This window comes from Colobus angolensis, unplaced genomic scaffold, assembly GCF_000951035.1.
Source record: "Colobus angolensis palliatus isolate OR3802 unplaced genomic scaffold, Cang.pa_1.0 Scaffold6, whole genome shotgun sequence".
Lineage (NCBI taxonomy): Eukaryota > Metazoa > Chordata > Mammalia > Primates > Cercopithecidae > Colobus > Colobus angolensis.
In genome coordinates, this window is record NW_012119598.1 from 5,591,269 (window position 1) to 5,607,289 (window position 16,021).

General features: G+C 48.3%; 1 protein-coding gene across 2 annotated transcripts in view; it reads right to left on the reverse strand.

Annotated features, from left to right (window-relative positions):
- Positions 1-2,856: 2,856 nt before the first annotated feature.
- LYRM4 (LYR motif containing 4) overlaps positions 2,857-16,021 on the reverse strand; it is a 159,860-nt gene continuing 146,695 nt past the window's right edge. For both annotated transcript variants that reach the window (XM_011962636.1, XM_011962635.1), the window contains one exon: positions 2,857-3,922. In XM_011962636.1, the coding sequence (XP_011818026.1) occupies positions 3,854-3,922 (69 nt within the window). In that variant the 3' untranslated portion in view covers positions 2,857-3,853. The remainder of the gene's footprint in view (positions 3,923-16,021) is intronic.

Below are 16,021 nucleotides of genomic sequence, written 5' to 3' on the forward strand. Positions count from 1 at the left end.
ATGCCTGTAATCCCAGCACTTTGGGAGGCCAAGGCAGGTGGATCATCTGGGGTCAGGAGTTCAAGACCAGCCTGGCCAACATGGCAAAACCCTGTGTCTACTAAAAAATATAAAAATTAGCTGGGTGTGGTGGTGCACACCCGTAGTCCCAGCTCCTCAGGAGGCTGAGGCAGGAGAATTGCTTGAACCTAGGAGGCAGAGGTTGTGGTGAGCTGAGATTGTGCCACTGCACTCCAGGCTGGGCAACAGAGTGAGACTCCATCTCAACAAAATAAAACAAAAACCTCTCTTGCTTAAAAACTCCTGAGTTGCTCCCCATCCTTAGGCTGAGGCTCCAAGGTGCTCCTCGATGTGGAAAAGAGCCCTCTTCCTTGCCTGCCGCCATCCCAGACTCCCTTTAGTTCTCTGCATGTGCCGTTCCTCCTGCCTAGAGAGCACCTTCGCACAGCCAATCCTACGGGAGCACTCCTCTCCCCACCTTCACACAGCCAATCCTCATCACTACTTAATGCAAGCGTTAAGTATCCCCTCCCCAGGAAGCCCTTCCCTGGCCCATCCCATCAGCTTTGGCAGCACTCATATTTCCCCCCCTGTAACATTCGTAAGACTTGTCATTTTCTTCTTGGATTTCCCTGCTAGACACAGGCTCTGTGAAGGTACATCTGTCTTGTTCACTGGTTGCTCCCTGGCACCTGGCACTCAGTGGCCTTAGTCAATATTGAGTAAACAAATTAATGAGTGAAAGGGGTTTAGAGAAAAGGCCCTGACTCTGTACATGATCTGCAGATGTTCACACTCTTCGTTTTAACACCTGAAGATCTGAGGGTTGGACTAGGTGAGCTCTGGTGTTTGTCATCTTTGTAGGCTTCACCCTCTGCCTGTCCCTTTTGCTCCTGGATGACGGTGGGTTGTATGGCAGGGCTTGAGATAATGGGTGAGGCTGTGGATGAGGGGAGTTAGTAGCTAATTACTCAGTAGCAGGACAGAGTATACCTAAAGGAATCTAGCCAATTCTTTCAGTTCCAAAATCCAGATCCCAACAGCCATCAGAACACAGCCCTGTACTTGGCTGTGCAAGACTTCCCAGCTATGAGGTCATGCCAGCCAGCCCAGCCCAGAGCCATCTCTGAATGTCTAGGAGATAGCCTTGCTCAGCCAATGAGTTTTGCCTGGGAAGTTAACTAATGGCAGTATTTCTCATTTGCCAAATGTTAGCGCTGCAAAGTGATCTCCAGACCCCAGTCTGGATCCTATCTTCAGAGCAGGCACAAGTTCTAGAGAGTTCTGTGAGGCTGGCTGGCCATGGATGTTGGAGCTGCCCACAGTCCCTTCAGTTGGTGCACAGTCAAGGAGGCAGAATGCTTCCCTGGAGACACACCAGGCATCATCCCCATGGGAAGGCCGCTTTATTCAAAGCTCTAGCATCAATACTGGGTCATTTGAGTTGGGGAGTACCCAGTGCCAGGCTCTGCCTGCCAGATATACACCTGAAATGTGGAGGACCAAGGCCTGTTTGTGGCATTTCCTGCCATAGAATTCGGATTTATATCTTTCTGCAAATTCCAAATGCACAGTTAATTTTACAAAATTAAGTTTGCATTAGCGAGGCTTTGGGCATGTTCAAACCCATTCATGCAGTTTAATGAACACAAAAGCAACCTGCTGTTACAGCCTGCAGCCCACGTTAAGTTTGGGTGGACTGCCTCATTGCTTAAAACCTGGGGGCGTGGGAGAGTCTACTATGGAGCTGTTATCTTGCTAGCAATTTGATACCTTTAGCACGGAGGTTCAAATCTGGACTTCGGTTCCAAGTAGCAGTTGCTTAAATTAAGTATGAATCGGCAGCGCTGTCCGTTAGTACCGTGGTTGGAGGCATTCATTGCTGAGTGACCACCAACTCCACTGATGCAGGGTGGGAAACCTGAGCCAGAGCCACACACAGGGCTGGGCTGGGCGGCTCCGCCCCGTGACAGTCAGCGGAAGGGAGTGATTCCTCTTGCCACGTCAGCTCCGTTCACTGTCCACCGAAGGGCTCTACCCTAATTAAGGGCTTTGCATGTGCTGTAACACTGCAGCTCCCAGGCAGGAACTGGTTAGAGGGTAAGAGATCTGGGACTTGCTAAGAGCTTCATTAGTTTCACAGATGCTCAAGACTTATCCTGAAATTGGCAGGGCGTGGTGGCTCATGTCTGTAGTCCCAGCACTTTGAGGGGATCATGAGGTCAGGAGTTCAAGACCAGCCTGGCCAACATAGTGAAACCCTATCTCTACTAAAAATACAAAAAATTAGCTGGGCGTGGTGGCGGGCCCCTGTAATCCCAACTACTCAGGAGGCTGAGGCAGGAGAATGGCTTGAACCCAGGAAGCAGAGGTTATAGTGAGCCAAGATCGTACCACTGCACTCCAGCCTGGGCGACAGAGCGAGACTCCATCTCAATAATAATAAAAAAAAGACTTTATCCTGAAATCAAAAGTTGTACTGCCAAACAGAATGGCTACATGTTACATCTATTTGAATGCATCACTGTAGCAAATCTGTGCTCTCTGGAAGACAACAGAAGACATGGGTTCTCACGTGAGGGTGAGAAGAACGTGGGCTCAGGCTGCATGTGCCCACTCCCATGACTGTGAGAGTTAAAATGAGGGGGTGACAGTGCTGCAGCTATTCCAGGACCAGTGCTATTTATATGAGCCTGTTCCAAACCTTAACACACAGATACCAAATCCACTCAGCACTGTATGCAAAGGGAAAGAAGAAACCACTCTGACGGGTCTGGTCCCTCGTAGACTCCCCAGATGACAAGCAAGTTATTTAATACGTTCTTTCTATGTTTGGAATGAATCTGTTTCCAAGAATAAAAGCATACAAACAATATCTTTATTACCTGTAATATGCTTAAACAGCAGGGGTCCCCAACTGGTTAAACATGAAAAACACTGGCAGAGCTTCAGAAAGAGAGGAAAATGTGCCTCACCCCTCACTTACTGAGTCAGAATCTGCAGAGAGCGAAGTGCTGAGACGTCTTTTTAAAAAGCGCTCCAACTCTCCAGGTGCTTCTGTCCACCAGCCAGATTTGGGCACCAGTGCTGCGCAGCATGTTCCAGGCTTCAGGGTATGGGGGTTGTCCTGGGCTTGGATCAGGCTGGGGGGCTCTCATTCACCAGGTGTTGGGAGGGGCTTGAGCCTGCATTTCCAGCAAGCTCCCAGGTGGGGCTAAGGTTGCCGATCCGCAGTGCGCCATCTCTGGGTGTGTACCTACACGCCCATGACCTTTGTTGTACTGGGTTCAGGTATACGTTACAGCGTGCACCGTGTACCCTCATAGCCCTGCCCTGCTCCACACTGCCCCAGTCTCAAGGGGGGCTTGGACTTGCTTTCAGCAAGACACTTCTTTTCTCAGGGTCGAACCCTCCCTGAGGGCCCCCAACAGCCCTCTCCAGGCCTTCTGTCAGCAGAAAATGAAAATGCATTAATCGGCAGGGGTTTATCTGGTGTGAAAGGCTCAGGGAGATAATTCTTTTTATTGTCAAGGACCAAGAAACAACATGTAGAAATGCTATACACAATGGCATGAGCTACGAGATAGGAGTGGGGTGGAGGGGGGACGCGGTAACACACAGCACTATTCTGAACAAACTCCAGCTCTCCATTCTAACACGTGAACCAAGAAGAGACAGCCATCCTTTTTCACTAAGGCTGCAACAGAACACAAACGTGACTTGGTTTATCAGCTCCCACAGGGCAGGCAGCGCAAAAGGCTATTGTAAGCTGGTTTTGGGAGCCCCCAGCTCAAACAGAGGGTGGATGCTGAAGGTGGTCCCTGGCTGCCGCTGGTGGCTGTTCCCCGGCTTGCTAGGTCCTGGGCATGTCTCGATTCTCAATGATCAGCTTGTCAGTTGAATACAGGTGGCCAATGTGGACCTGAAGGTAAAGAAAGGACACAGGTCAGGAACCGTGGCCCTCTAGCCCCTGGGAAAGGTCAGAAAGAACATTTCCTAACATTTCGAATACAAATGTTGGCCATCCCAGGGCTGCTCCCTTCTGGCCACTGCACTGAGGGGCAAAGCCAGTCATTACAGCTGCTTGGCTAGCTCCTTCCACCATCCAATCCCCACTTCCCTAACTGTGAGAAGTTACAGAGATCCACACACCAATTCCCTCTCTCTGAAGCAGCATAGCGGGGCTGTGCTGAGCTGGGTGAGGCCTGCCTGCTGGTGGCATAGCCGTCAGATGTGTGCCCAGTACCTCCTCTCCTAAGTCTTTGAACTGCTTCTTGCATAGGGAAAGGGTTTTAGAACAATGCAGAAACGGGTGCCGACTACGCTGGGGTAGAAAAAGCACTGCATTCAGGGTAATGCGAACACTATTCCGTGGCCCATCCCGGTTGGGGTTGAGGGCAGCTGTCTGAGTGCCTGCACCTCCTGCCTGCCATCTTTCCCTGTCCCCTTCTTTTTAAAGTGTCCTTTTTATTAAGTGTCTTCATGCCCAATGTTTCCACTGTCCCAGGTGGATGCTGGAGTCATCGTCTGGGGCTAGAGCAGGTCTTTCCTCGGGAACAAGGGTCTTGCCACAATTTTTCTGTAAAAGCATTTCCTGAGTGATACATTTTTAAGGATAAGTGGAACTGGTGAAGAAAGGGCTGCCCATTAGCAACTCTATCTGGATTTCAGACCAGCTGGTCACTATCTATGGGAAATTTGAGGCGAGTAACTGCTGTTTAAGCAAACGATAGTAAACTCCTAAAGGCCACAGCTACCGCCCAGAGCAGCCAGGGGTCAACATCGTCATATGCTTTTCCTCCCCGACCTTAGTGCTCTGTTTCGAAGTGAAGGCCCCGGACAGCAGGCGATCATGTCATTACTACAGCACGTGTTAAACAGCAGTGCTCTGTCACCAAGGACAGCCCCGCGGTCCATCTGAGGTGTCCTGCTTTCCATGCCATTTGCTCGGTCTTCAGTCTGCCTTTGCACAGCGGTATCTTGAAGGTCTGTGGCACGGACAATAACTGCTAAGTGTTGTGGTGCAAGAGAAAGCCAAGAAAGAGGCAAGAGCAGCGCGTCATCTAAGAAGAAAGAAAAGTAGACAGTGGAGATTTGGGGGACGGGGGAGATCTTGCAGGTATTTTTAAATGCAAGTGAATGCCCTAATTAAAAACCAGAAGAGACAGGTGGGCGTTCTGGGAAGGCGGTGTAGAGAATGCGCGCTCCAGCACAACTCCTAACAAGCCACCGTGATGAGCTCTGCTACTGTGTCCGCAGTCCTCCCTTCCTCTCATTAATACAGAGAAGACTTTGGATGCAAGTGGATGGGGGGGCGTCTGGGGTGCTGCATGTCTCACAACCTGCAGGTAATGCTGATGCTGCTGGTCCATGGGCCACACTTCAGGTGGCAAGGTCGGAAATCGTGTTGAGGGCTGTGAGGGGCCCACTGGGTTTCTTGGGGGCTACCGTACAGCATGATGAATGCGGGGACTTTCTGAGTTTCCCTTCTGGACAACCTGAAATAGCTACTGGGTGAGCTGAAGCCATCTATACCCTACTACAGAGAAGAGGAGGATCGGCATCGTCCTCCACCCTGAATAGTACACGGTTTTGTTTTCATACATTAACCTCAACAGATAGATGCACCCACTATCAAACAATACTGGGAACGGAAAGGCTAGAATACCAATGATCCTTAAAAAAAAGGGAACCATTACTTTTTGGATGATTAACACGAGGCTAATACAAACCATTTTGTATAACAGCTTGGATGGTTCCGTTACCCGGGAGCTTGTTCTGTATTTAATTGATCTCAGGGGATTCGCCAGGAACCTGTCCTAGAAGTGTCCACAGTCGGACATTCCATGAGTACTTGACAGAGTTTACCATCATCTTCTCAAGGCTTTCGTGGCAGGCAGGGGTTATGGGATGGCATAAGAAGAAACCTGTTCAAAACTGCAATGGGCTGGCTTGGGAAGCTGTGAGTTCTCTGTCCCCGAGAGGAGCAGAAAGTGAGGATGGAGAAGGAAGGTATATGCTAGACCAGGGCTGAACCAGATGGATTCCTTCCGACTCTCAGCTTCTGTGATTACAGGCGCTGTCCATGGCTCCAGGATCCATCTGGGACGCATGGTCTCTGAATGGCCCAGTGCTGATCCACATGTTCTACTTCTGGCACCCTGGAAGGAAAGGTGGCACCCTGGAAAGGCCCTGGGATGACAGGGAGGGGGGCAGCGGGAACAGGACAGCTGGGCTGCAGCTTGGATGGCTCTGCCACTTGCCATGTGAGACTCTCCACTTCCTCTGGTCTCAGTTCCTTGCCTGTGGGATGAGGTCTGGAAACTTCTAGGTGATCTTTACGGTCCTTTGCAGCTCCAGCAGTCTTTGGGCCCTCAATAAAGTTGGCCAGTGTCAAGAAAAAGATGTGTGAGGTCCCCAACCAGTACAGCACCGACATGGCAGGAGAGTCCCTAGGGCAGCTGGTGGGCATCTGGCCAAGGGAGAGTCGTGGCAGACATGGAGGGGAGAAACGTGCTGCAGCAGCCGGAGGGATGACTGGCTTCCTGCCCGCTCCTGAAGGGAGGGCGCACTTCCGTCCACCCGTTCACCGCCTGCAGCCCGGGCGGCATGCTCGCGAAGCCTGCCCTCCTCTTTGCAGCCACCTGGACCATCTGTGTGGTCTGTGTGTGTGGTCCCTATGAGGTCACGTGCTCTAGTTCATGTCTGTCTTCCCTTCCCCAGCCCCCTGAGAGCCCCTCAAGGGCAGGACTGGTGAACAGGCTTTCTGTGTCCCTGGGCCCCACACGGTCTTAGTAGACAAGACTGCTCAGCAGATCCGTGATGAGCAAGCGAGAGAAGGAATCTGAGCCCAATGCACTGAGAGCAAACGGCTCTGCAGCGAAGATGGACGGGCAGGCAGGGCTCTTTCCTACAAGTGAAAGGCATGTACAGCACACAATGCACAGGTGTTCAAAGACCCAGAACACCCGGAGGAGCCCTGGAAGGGCAGCCCCAGCCCTGAGTCATTCTGCAGACAAGCAGTGAGCACCTCCCGTTCCAGGCACCTTGTGCGGGTGAGACTTTCGGATGTGATTAATGCCTGCGGAAATCTCTGAGTCCAGGAAGGGAAAACAGACAAGAATTGAGATAAACGACCTAGCATCTGGAATGTACTAGCACAGGAGGGCACACAGGACTAGAGGGATCTAGAAGATGTGACTCAGCCTGAGGGAGTCAGGGAAGACTTCTCAGAGGAGACAGCCTCTGGGGAGGAGGAGCTCAGAGGCCCAGAGGCTGGAGCTGCGGCAGGGGTGAGAAGCCCATGACACGACTGGATGTGGAGACTGTCAGAGACAGAAATAGACTAAGTGTGGATACGGAAGGGTGAGGGTGAGGATGGGGGTGGAGAAGGCAGAGAAGAGAGAATAAAAGGAAAGTGGGGTAGGGCCAGAACACAGATGCCATGCTCCACTTGGAGGGAATGGAAAGCTGTTAAAATGTTAAAAACGGAGGACCAGTGCATCCAGATCTGTGGGTAAAAAGATCACCTTGTCTTAGGGTCAAGGCAAGGAAGAGGTGGAGAGTTGTGGCAGGAGACTCGGTTAAGGGACCAGTAAGAGTGCAGGTGAGGCTGGGCGCGGTGGCTTACGCCTGTAATCTCAGCACTTTGGGAGGTCGAGGTGGGTGGATCACGGGGTCACTGGTCCGAGACCAGCCTGACCAACATGGTGAAGCCCCGTCTCTACTAAAAATACATAGGGCGAGGTTGCGGGCACCTCTAATCCCAGCTATTCAGGAGGCTGAGGCAGAAGAATGGCGTGAACCCAGGAGGCAGAGGTTGCAGTGAGCTGAGATCGTGTCACTGCACTCTGGCCTGGGTGACAGAGCGAGACTCCGTCTCAAAACAAAACAAAACAAAAAACAGAAAAAGAGTGCAGGTAAGAGGTGATTCCAGCTTGGAAGGACTGGTAGAAGTTATAGAGGGGCAGCCAGAGGAATGGGTGCTGCACTGAAGGGGCACCCACCCTTGCAAGTTCAAGACTGCTGCACGTGGATGCTGTTAGAATCACTGCCCTCAGCTTTTGGTGAAGAATGAAGCCCAGAAGAATCAATCCATATAGAAGCAAAGACACGAACCCCAGATCTTCCGATCTCTGTCCAGTGCTTTCTCCAAAATGCTGCTCCCCTACCAGGTCCCAACCATTTCTTCCTTTCTTTTCTCTCTCTCTCTTTTTTTTAGAGACAGGTTTTCACTATGTTGCCCAGGTTGGTCTTGAACTCCTGGGCTTGAGTGATCCTCCTGCCTCTGCCTCCTGAGTAGCTGGGATTACAGGCATGTGCCGCCATGCCTGGCTGATCAATGATTTCTTCATAACGCAAATTATACATCACTATAATTATGAGCCTATGTTATGAAAATTTGAGATAACCACATGAGAGAACTGTGGCCTGCCCAGCATCCATCTCTCCTTTTTCCTTACAGGGTCAGTGCACATCTAGAAGTGTACACTCTCCAGACTCCTGTGCAGCTAGACGTGGCCAATGAGGTGTCAGCTGTCATCAAGGCAGGAGCATCTAGGAAAGTTCTTTAAAGTGGGCCGCCTCAGACTGGGGGCACTCCACTGCCTGCCCGCCCCCCATTTTGTCTCTGTTCTGCCTGGAATATGAACTTGATAGCTGGAACACCAGCAGACATCTAGCACCGTAAGGTAAGTTTGATATGGGAGCTACACGCTAAGGCTGGGGGGCAGAAAGGAGGTGCCTGAGTGCTTGATGACCATGGAGACACCATGCCAGCTCTGGACACCTTATTGCCAGCTTTCTTTTATGTGCGAGAAAAGTAAACCTCCATCTTTTAAAAGCTCCTGTTACTTGAGTTTCTTGCTACATACAGCTAAACCAATCTTTACTGACTTGAATGCACAATGAGAATTTTAATGTGAGATCACAGGACTGATGAAACGAAGGCTGGTGCAGAGAAGGGGGTGATCTGTGCCCTGCGGCAAGTGGAAACAATGTCCCTGTCATCTGGGGAGGTGCAATTAATAGGTACCTACTGTAGCTGTTTCCAAAGTTTAAAAAAGCGACATGGGAAATTATACAGATTCTGTTCTTTTTCTCTTTAAATCAGGGGTGTCCAATCTTTTTGCTTCCCTGGGCCACACTGGAAGAAGAAGAATTGTCTTGGGCCACACATAAGACACACTAACATTAACGAAAGCTGATGAGCTAAAGAAAAAAAAAAATCGCAAAAAAAAATCTCATGTTTTAAGTTTATGAATTTGCATTGGGCTGCATTCAAGGCCATCCTGGACTGCACATGGCCCACAGGCTGTGGGTTGGACAAGCTTGCTCTAAATATTTAGTTGCATTCGGATATGTGGCTATTAGTAGTTTGGTATTTTTGAGTAGTCTGTTATATCACATGTAGATTAAAAATGTGTGTGTATATACACAATATTTAAATGTGAGATCATAGCATAACTTGCTTTTGAACTTAACTTCATATTATGATCCTTATGTCATTAACTGTCCTTTGAAGGAATATTTTCAGTAAGTGTGTAATACTCCATTGTAAAGATATATCATAATCTATTTAATCACTCCTATATGATGAAAATTTAGACTGTTTTCACTTAATGCCAGGATTATCATTCATATATAACCTTTTATCAAATCTGACTTTTTTCCTTATAAAAGGTTTCTAGAAGTAGAATTGTTGGATAAACAGATATGAATTTTTTTTTTTTTTTTGAGATGGAGTCTTGCTCTGTCGCCCAGGCCAGAGTGCAGTGGCGCGATCTCGGCTAACTGCAAGCTCTGCCTCCCGGGTTCACGCCATTCTCCTGCCTTAGCCTCCTGAGTAGCTGGCGCCCACCAACACGCCCGGCTAATTTTTTTGTATTTCTAGTAGAGACGGGGTTTCACAGTGTTCTCGATCTCCTGACCTCGTGATCCACCCACCTCGGCCTCCCAAAGTGCTGGGATTACAGGCGTGAGCCACTGCGCCTGGCCAGATATGAATATTTTTATGGTTACTGATGGATCTTGCAAAACTACTTTCCAGAAGGTCTGTCTGTCTGGCCGACACTTCCTCTGGTGGCCCCTTTGAAGGCTTTGGTGGCACACTTATCATGCCTCAGAACAAACACGCTTCTCCCCATGTAGCTCCCTGTGTGTCAGCTCTGTGTGCTAAAGAGGCCGTATTCTCTATGCGCCGGCTAGAACAAGAACACAGGATTCTCCAACAGGAGAATGAGGCCCTCTGCTGTGTTTCTTACAAAAGCCCCCATTACAGTAGTTACCATCATGCTTATTTCATCTAGAGGACGGAACTTCTGGGGGAGGGGTGCTCTCCTGTAAGGCCTGTAGCTGTGAGGTGGGATCGGCCCCATGGGAAAGACCCCAAAGGAAATCCACAGAATGAAGAACTGGGGGACGATCTGAAGAGCCAAGTTTCAGGAAACTTGAAATCAAAACAAACCAAATTTATAGTCTGCTTTGACAGAAATTTTAATTAAATTAAAAAACAACAACAAAAAAACCCATTCCAGTAGGACAATTTTATGGCCCTTGGGGGGGAAAAAACTAATGACATCAGGTCTTACAATGTGAATGGTATTAAGAGGATCTAGAGATGCATGTCTGTCTGACATACACACTGCATATATTGGGGCCACCCACATGGTCCCTATACTGTAATGGTCTGCCTCAGTTCCCCAGCATGAGCATTGGTGACTGAGGGGAGTGGGGAGAAGGGATCATGTTACTTGACTTAGGTGCCTTCAAAGCACAGTTTAGGTCAGTGCCAGACACATACAAAGTGCTCAGAAAGTACCTGACAACTAAAAATATCAATCCCATACTCCATGGTTCTAAGGCTCGGTGCCCAACTGACTCTAAAATCCAGATAGCTGAGTGATTACAGAGTGCTCTGCTGGTGAGCCACAAGTGGAAATACAGAACTGATGAAGACAAGTGAATAAAAACAGTGGTTAGGACCATTTAGTGCAACAAGAATGTTCACTGACTGTTAAGTGAAATGAAATGATTTAAATTTGGCCCAGCAGAGGGTTTAAGGCTAGAATCCAGGGCTATATGGGATTTACCCAGAGCCATTACAGAAGAAGTAGGGGAAATACTCAGTTCACACAGGGAGGAAATATTAAAAAGTTATCTCAATGAAGGCTAAGGAGTTGAGGCAATAAATGTTTGTGTAGCAGTTCTGCTGCATTTATTTGGGCTGTAAAATGTGTCAGCACACCACAGGAGGCTAGCCAGGATTGATGCTGCGGTGCTAATGGCAGAGAATGATGCTCCAAGCTGCAGGTGAGAGGGTCTGGTCAACGCAAGTAAGGTAGTGCAATTAACAGCTTCAAGTTCCAGTCCCTCCAGAATCCCAAATTGACTTACACAGCCATATCAAACTATTACTGTGCATAAACTGGTCATTAAAGCTGATCACACTTTTATTCTCTTAAGTTTAGGGAGTTGGCATTAGAGTTCATTGGAAAAGTACACAGATTACTCAACTGCCAGTAGCCGGGATGACTAGATGGCCCAGAAACACTTAAGAGCTCTGAGACTCATTAGACAAATAACCTGCAGGAGAGGAAGGAGCAAGATATAAGAAAATACAATTGGGTATGATGTTTCAGGTCTTCACTGCTTAGTCTTTCTTCTGAAGCAATGCACAGCCATCCCTGCAACACATCTCTATAGAACCTGGGTCCCAGGAACTGGGCTCACTCCCCAGGGCAGTGGGTGGGGAAGGTGGGGAATGGACACAGCCCTGGGCTGGGATCCTACTCCTGTCTCTGCCACTTCCTGCCTGTTTCGCAGAGTTGTTATGGGAATCAAACGAAACACTAGATGTGAAGAAAATCTACCATTTTCCCCAGTTCCTTCCCAGGGCCCACATATTTTGTCCTAACACTACTGGGAAAATCAAATAAGCACAGTGCTAGGCACCTGGCAAGGGCCTGCTAAACATTACTTACATGCACAGATTTGTGCAAGGCCTGTCTCTGTCAAGATGCATATCATGGGCGGGGCGCGGTGGCTCACGCCTGTAATCCCAGCACTTTGGGAGGCTGAGGCGGGCGGATCACGAGGTCAGGAGTTTGAGACCAGCCTGGCCAACATGGTGAAACCCTGTCTCTACTAAAAATACAAAAATTAGCCGGGTGTGGTGGTGGGCGCCTGTAATCCTTGCTACTCGGGAGGCTGAGGCAGGAGAATCGCTTGAACCCGGGAGGCGGAGGTTGCAGTGAGCCAAGATCGCGCCACTGTACTCCAGCCTGGGTAACAGAGAGAGACTCTGTTTCAAAAGAACAAAACAAAACAAAACAAAACAACAACAACAAAACAAACAAACAAAACAAAATGCATATCATGGGGTCCCACACCCTGATCTTAGGATCTCAAGATGTCAAGGCCCCTCACCCTTCAGCTATAAGAGCACATGATTCTGTAATAATTAACCCCCAACTACAGAATATGGCGGCAATGACAGCTGAGCTCACCACCTGGGTGTGAATGTGAGCTTTCCGGGCTGGACTCAAGGACTGACTGCTGAGCTGTTCTTTCCTCATCTCTTCTCTTACGGGCTTCCTGCCCAGACAGGACCCATGACACTGCCAGTGGGTCAGAGTAGTCTGGTACGAGAAGGAGGTGGTTGTGCCCTGTACACTTACAGGAGAGACATGGCTGTCTAGCTTTGCTGGTGAAGCCAAGGGGTAAACTGCTCTGCTCTCTTCCCCCTCAGAGATTGGGGGCCGCAGGGCACAGTGCCAAATCTTGCCTCTGGTGTCATGATCATGATACTTTTTCAATTAATGATGATAATGCTATGACTGGTACAAAATAATGATGATGATGATGAAAGCAATAGTGACGATTAATGAGCATTTACTATGTACCAGGCACTGCTCTAAGTGCTTAATCTATTATTAATAACTAAATGAAAGTGTTTCTTTTAGCCTCACAATGACTTTATGAGGAAAGTACCATTATTATCATCAATTTGTAGGCTTTTACAGGCAAACTCTGTCATGTTTTCTTTTAATTTCTATTTTTGGAGGGTGTGTACTTGCTCTGCTAGGCACGCTCTTCCATTTCCCATGTCAGAAGCTGGCACCCCAGTGGATCACACTGAAAACATAATGGGAAAGGGCAGTAACAACAGGCACAGTGACAAAAACACTCCTAGATGTAAACTTCATAAGACCTGTGTGATCTTTAGAAAGAAACTAAAAAGCTAAGAAATATAAAATTTTACTGAGAGATACCATATTCGTGGAAAGACTGAGTCATAAAAATGCCAATTTTTGCAAATGAATTCACATTTAATACAATGATAATACAAAATCTGACAAGATTCTAAAAAATACATGACAAAATGACTTTAAGGTTTATGTGAATAAAAAGTCATGAATAAGAAAACCTTTGAAAAGGAAAATCTTAAAGCATTTTTGAGATATTAGTAAAACAGAATGGCACTGGCCCAAGGAGAGAGAAATTCACACAAGAGAGAGTTACAAACCAGACCCTGTTATGCAGAGGTAGTTAACACATAAAATCATACTCCTGGCAGTGTGGTGGCTCATGCCTGTAATCCCACCACTTTGGGAGGCCGAGCTGGGTGGATCACGAGGTCAAGAGATCGAGACCATCCTGGCAAACATGGTGAAACCCCGTCTCTACTAAAAATACAAAAATTAGCTGGGTGTGGTGGTGTGCGCCTACAGTCCCAGCCACTTGGGAAGCTGAGGCAGGAGAATTACTTGAACTCGGGAGGAAGAGGTTGCAGTGAGCCGAGATTGCGTCACTGCACCCCAGCCTGGTGATAGAGCGAGACTCCGTCTCAAAAAAACAAAACAAAACAAAAAAAACCCACAAAAAACCACAGTCGTTCTCCTGGGGATTTGGGACTTAGCTTAAAGGGGCTGTGGTAGCCAGAATATTTCTTGGAAGTCTCATATTGATCTTCATGTAAATGGTGTACTCTGCTGTATAGCATATCTGTGCTTATTTTCGTATAAAAATGTTTTCCCTGCCAGATGTGGTAGGGAAACCCACCTTGGTGCACACCTGTAGTCTCAGCTACTCAGGAGGCTAAGGTGGGAAGATTGCTTCAGCCCAGGCGTTCGAGGCTGTAGTGCTCTATGATCTCGCCTGTGAATAAATACTGCACTCTAGTCTCAGCAACATTGCAAGACCCAGTCTCTTCACAGTTTTTTTTTCCCTCCAAGTTGACAAGTAACCCTGACCCTCCAAGAGGATGCACTGTTTTTACCCTGTCACCTTTGAGTGCCTTCTGATACACCCAGTTTCAGAAACATATTTTTAAGATACTGCACTTTCCTAAGATAGCTACACTTTCAGGGGGGCTTTGGAAGGCCAAAAAAAAACCCCTTGAGCCACCAAAACAATATCTATACATATATATATTCTGAGACAGAGTCTCACTCTGTCATCCAGGCTGGAGTTCTGCGGTGTGATCTCAGCTCGCTGCAACCTCCTCCTTCTGTGTTCAAGTGATTCTCATGCCTCAGCTTATTGAATAGCTGGGACTGCAGGCATGCGCCACCACACCTGGCTAATTTTTGTATTTTTAGTGGAGATGGGCTTTCACCATGTTGGCCAGGCTGGTCTCAAACTCCCACTTCAGGTGATCCGCCTGACTTGGCCTCCTAAAGTGCTAGAATTACAGGCATGAGCCACCATGCCCGGCCAACACATTTTTGACAGAATTTCAACATATGGTCTCAGATGGCACATGCTAAGCTGCCTGCTCCTGTTCACCTGCACTGAGGAAGGTAAGCATGACATCTGTGCTCCTCCTCTGGCTTATGACAAGGCTGGACATCCTTTCACGCCGCCTGCAATTCCTGCAGCAATTGTCCCTGGTGAGATCCCAGCATGGAGAGGCACTGCCACAGCCTTGTCACAGTCAAGTCACCAGTGATAAAAGCTTATTTGTCAAATAGACCATTTTTTATCATGCTTTTTATATTTCCCAATTTTTTTAAAAGCGCAGCGAAACAGGGACGCGTGAATTTATGGCTACATTTTTTCAGCCATCTTTTCTGTATGGCAACAAGAAGTATTGTGAAACCCAAACCTAGGAATACCGACCACATGGTGTTCCTCTAAAAACAGCCCTCGGTCCACATAACCTTTTCTTCTTTTTAGAATCCAGTAGGCTTGTTCTTCAAAATGTTTACATACAATAGCATAACACTGCTATGTTTAATTCTGCCACCATTTTATGCAACAGAAGGGTGCCTGAAGGGATCATCCAAACTGGATTTACTGAAACCCCAATCTCCAATGACGCGTGGTAGCTGAGAAAGGCCATTTCAAAGCAGCAGGGGTGCATCTTTTTGCTTCCCCTCTCCCGGTACACATTCCATCTCCATCCTTCCTGTAAGCCTTAAATGCCAGATACGGGATATTCTTTTTTTTTTTGAGACGGAGTCTTGCTCTGTCGCTCAGGCTGGGGTGCAGTGGCCGGATCTCAGCTCACTGCAAGCTCCGCCTCCCGGGTTTACGCCATTCTCCTGCCTCAGCCTCCCGAGTAGCTGGGACTACAGACACCCGCCACTTCGCCCGGCTAATTTTTTTTTTTGTATTTTTTTAGTAGAGACGGGGTTTCACTGGGTTAGCCAGGATGGTCTCGATCTCCTGACCTCGTCATCCGCCCGTCTCGGCCTCCCAAAGTGCTGGGATTACAGGCTTGAGCCACCGCGCCCGGCCGGGATATTCTTAATGTGGGGGGAGGTGGTGGGAAGTCGGCCTCTTATTTCCTCTGTGTTGTAGCTGGCAGAGTGATGAGCAAATTCATATCCCTGCCCACTATCCCGTGTCCTGGTTAATAATTAATATGTTTCATCTTTGCTTGCTGGGACAAGAGAGAAACAAGGTACAAGAGCGTGCACTCTTCGTCAGCATGACCACGTCCAGTCCACACCCACTGTCCCAGGGTGACTACAGATAGAGCCTTGTCCACTCTCAAGTGTCTGTCTCAATCATGAAC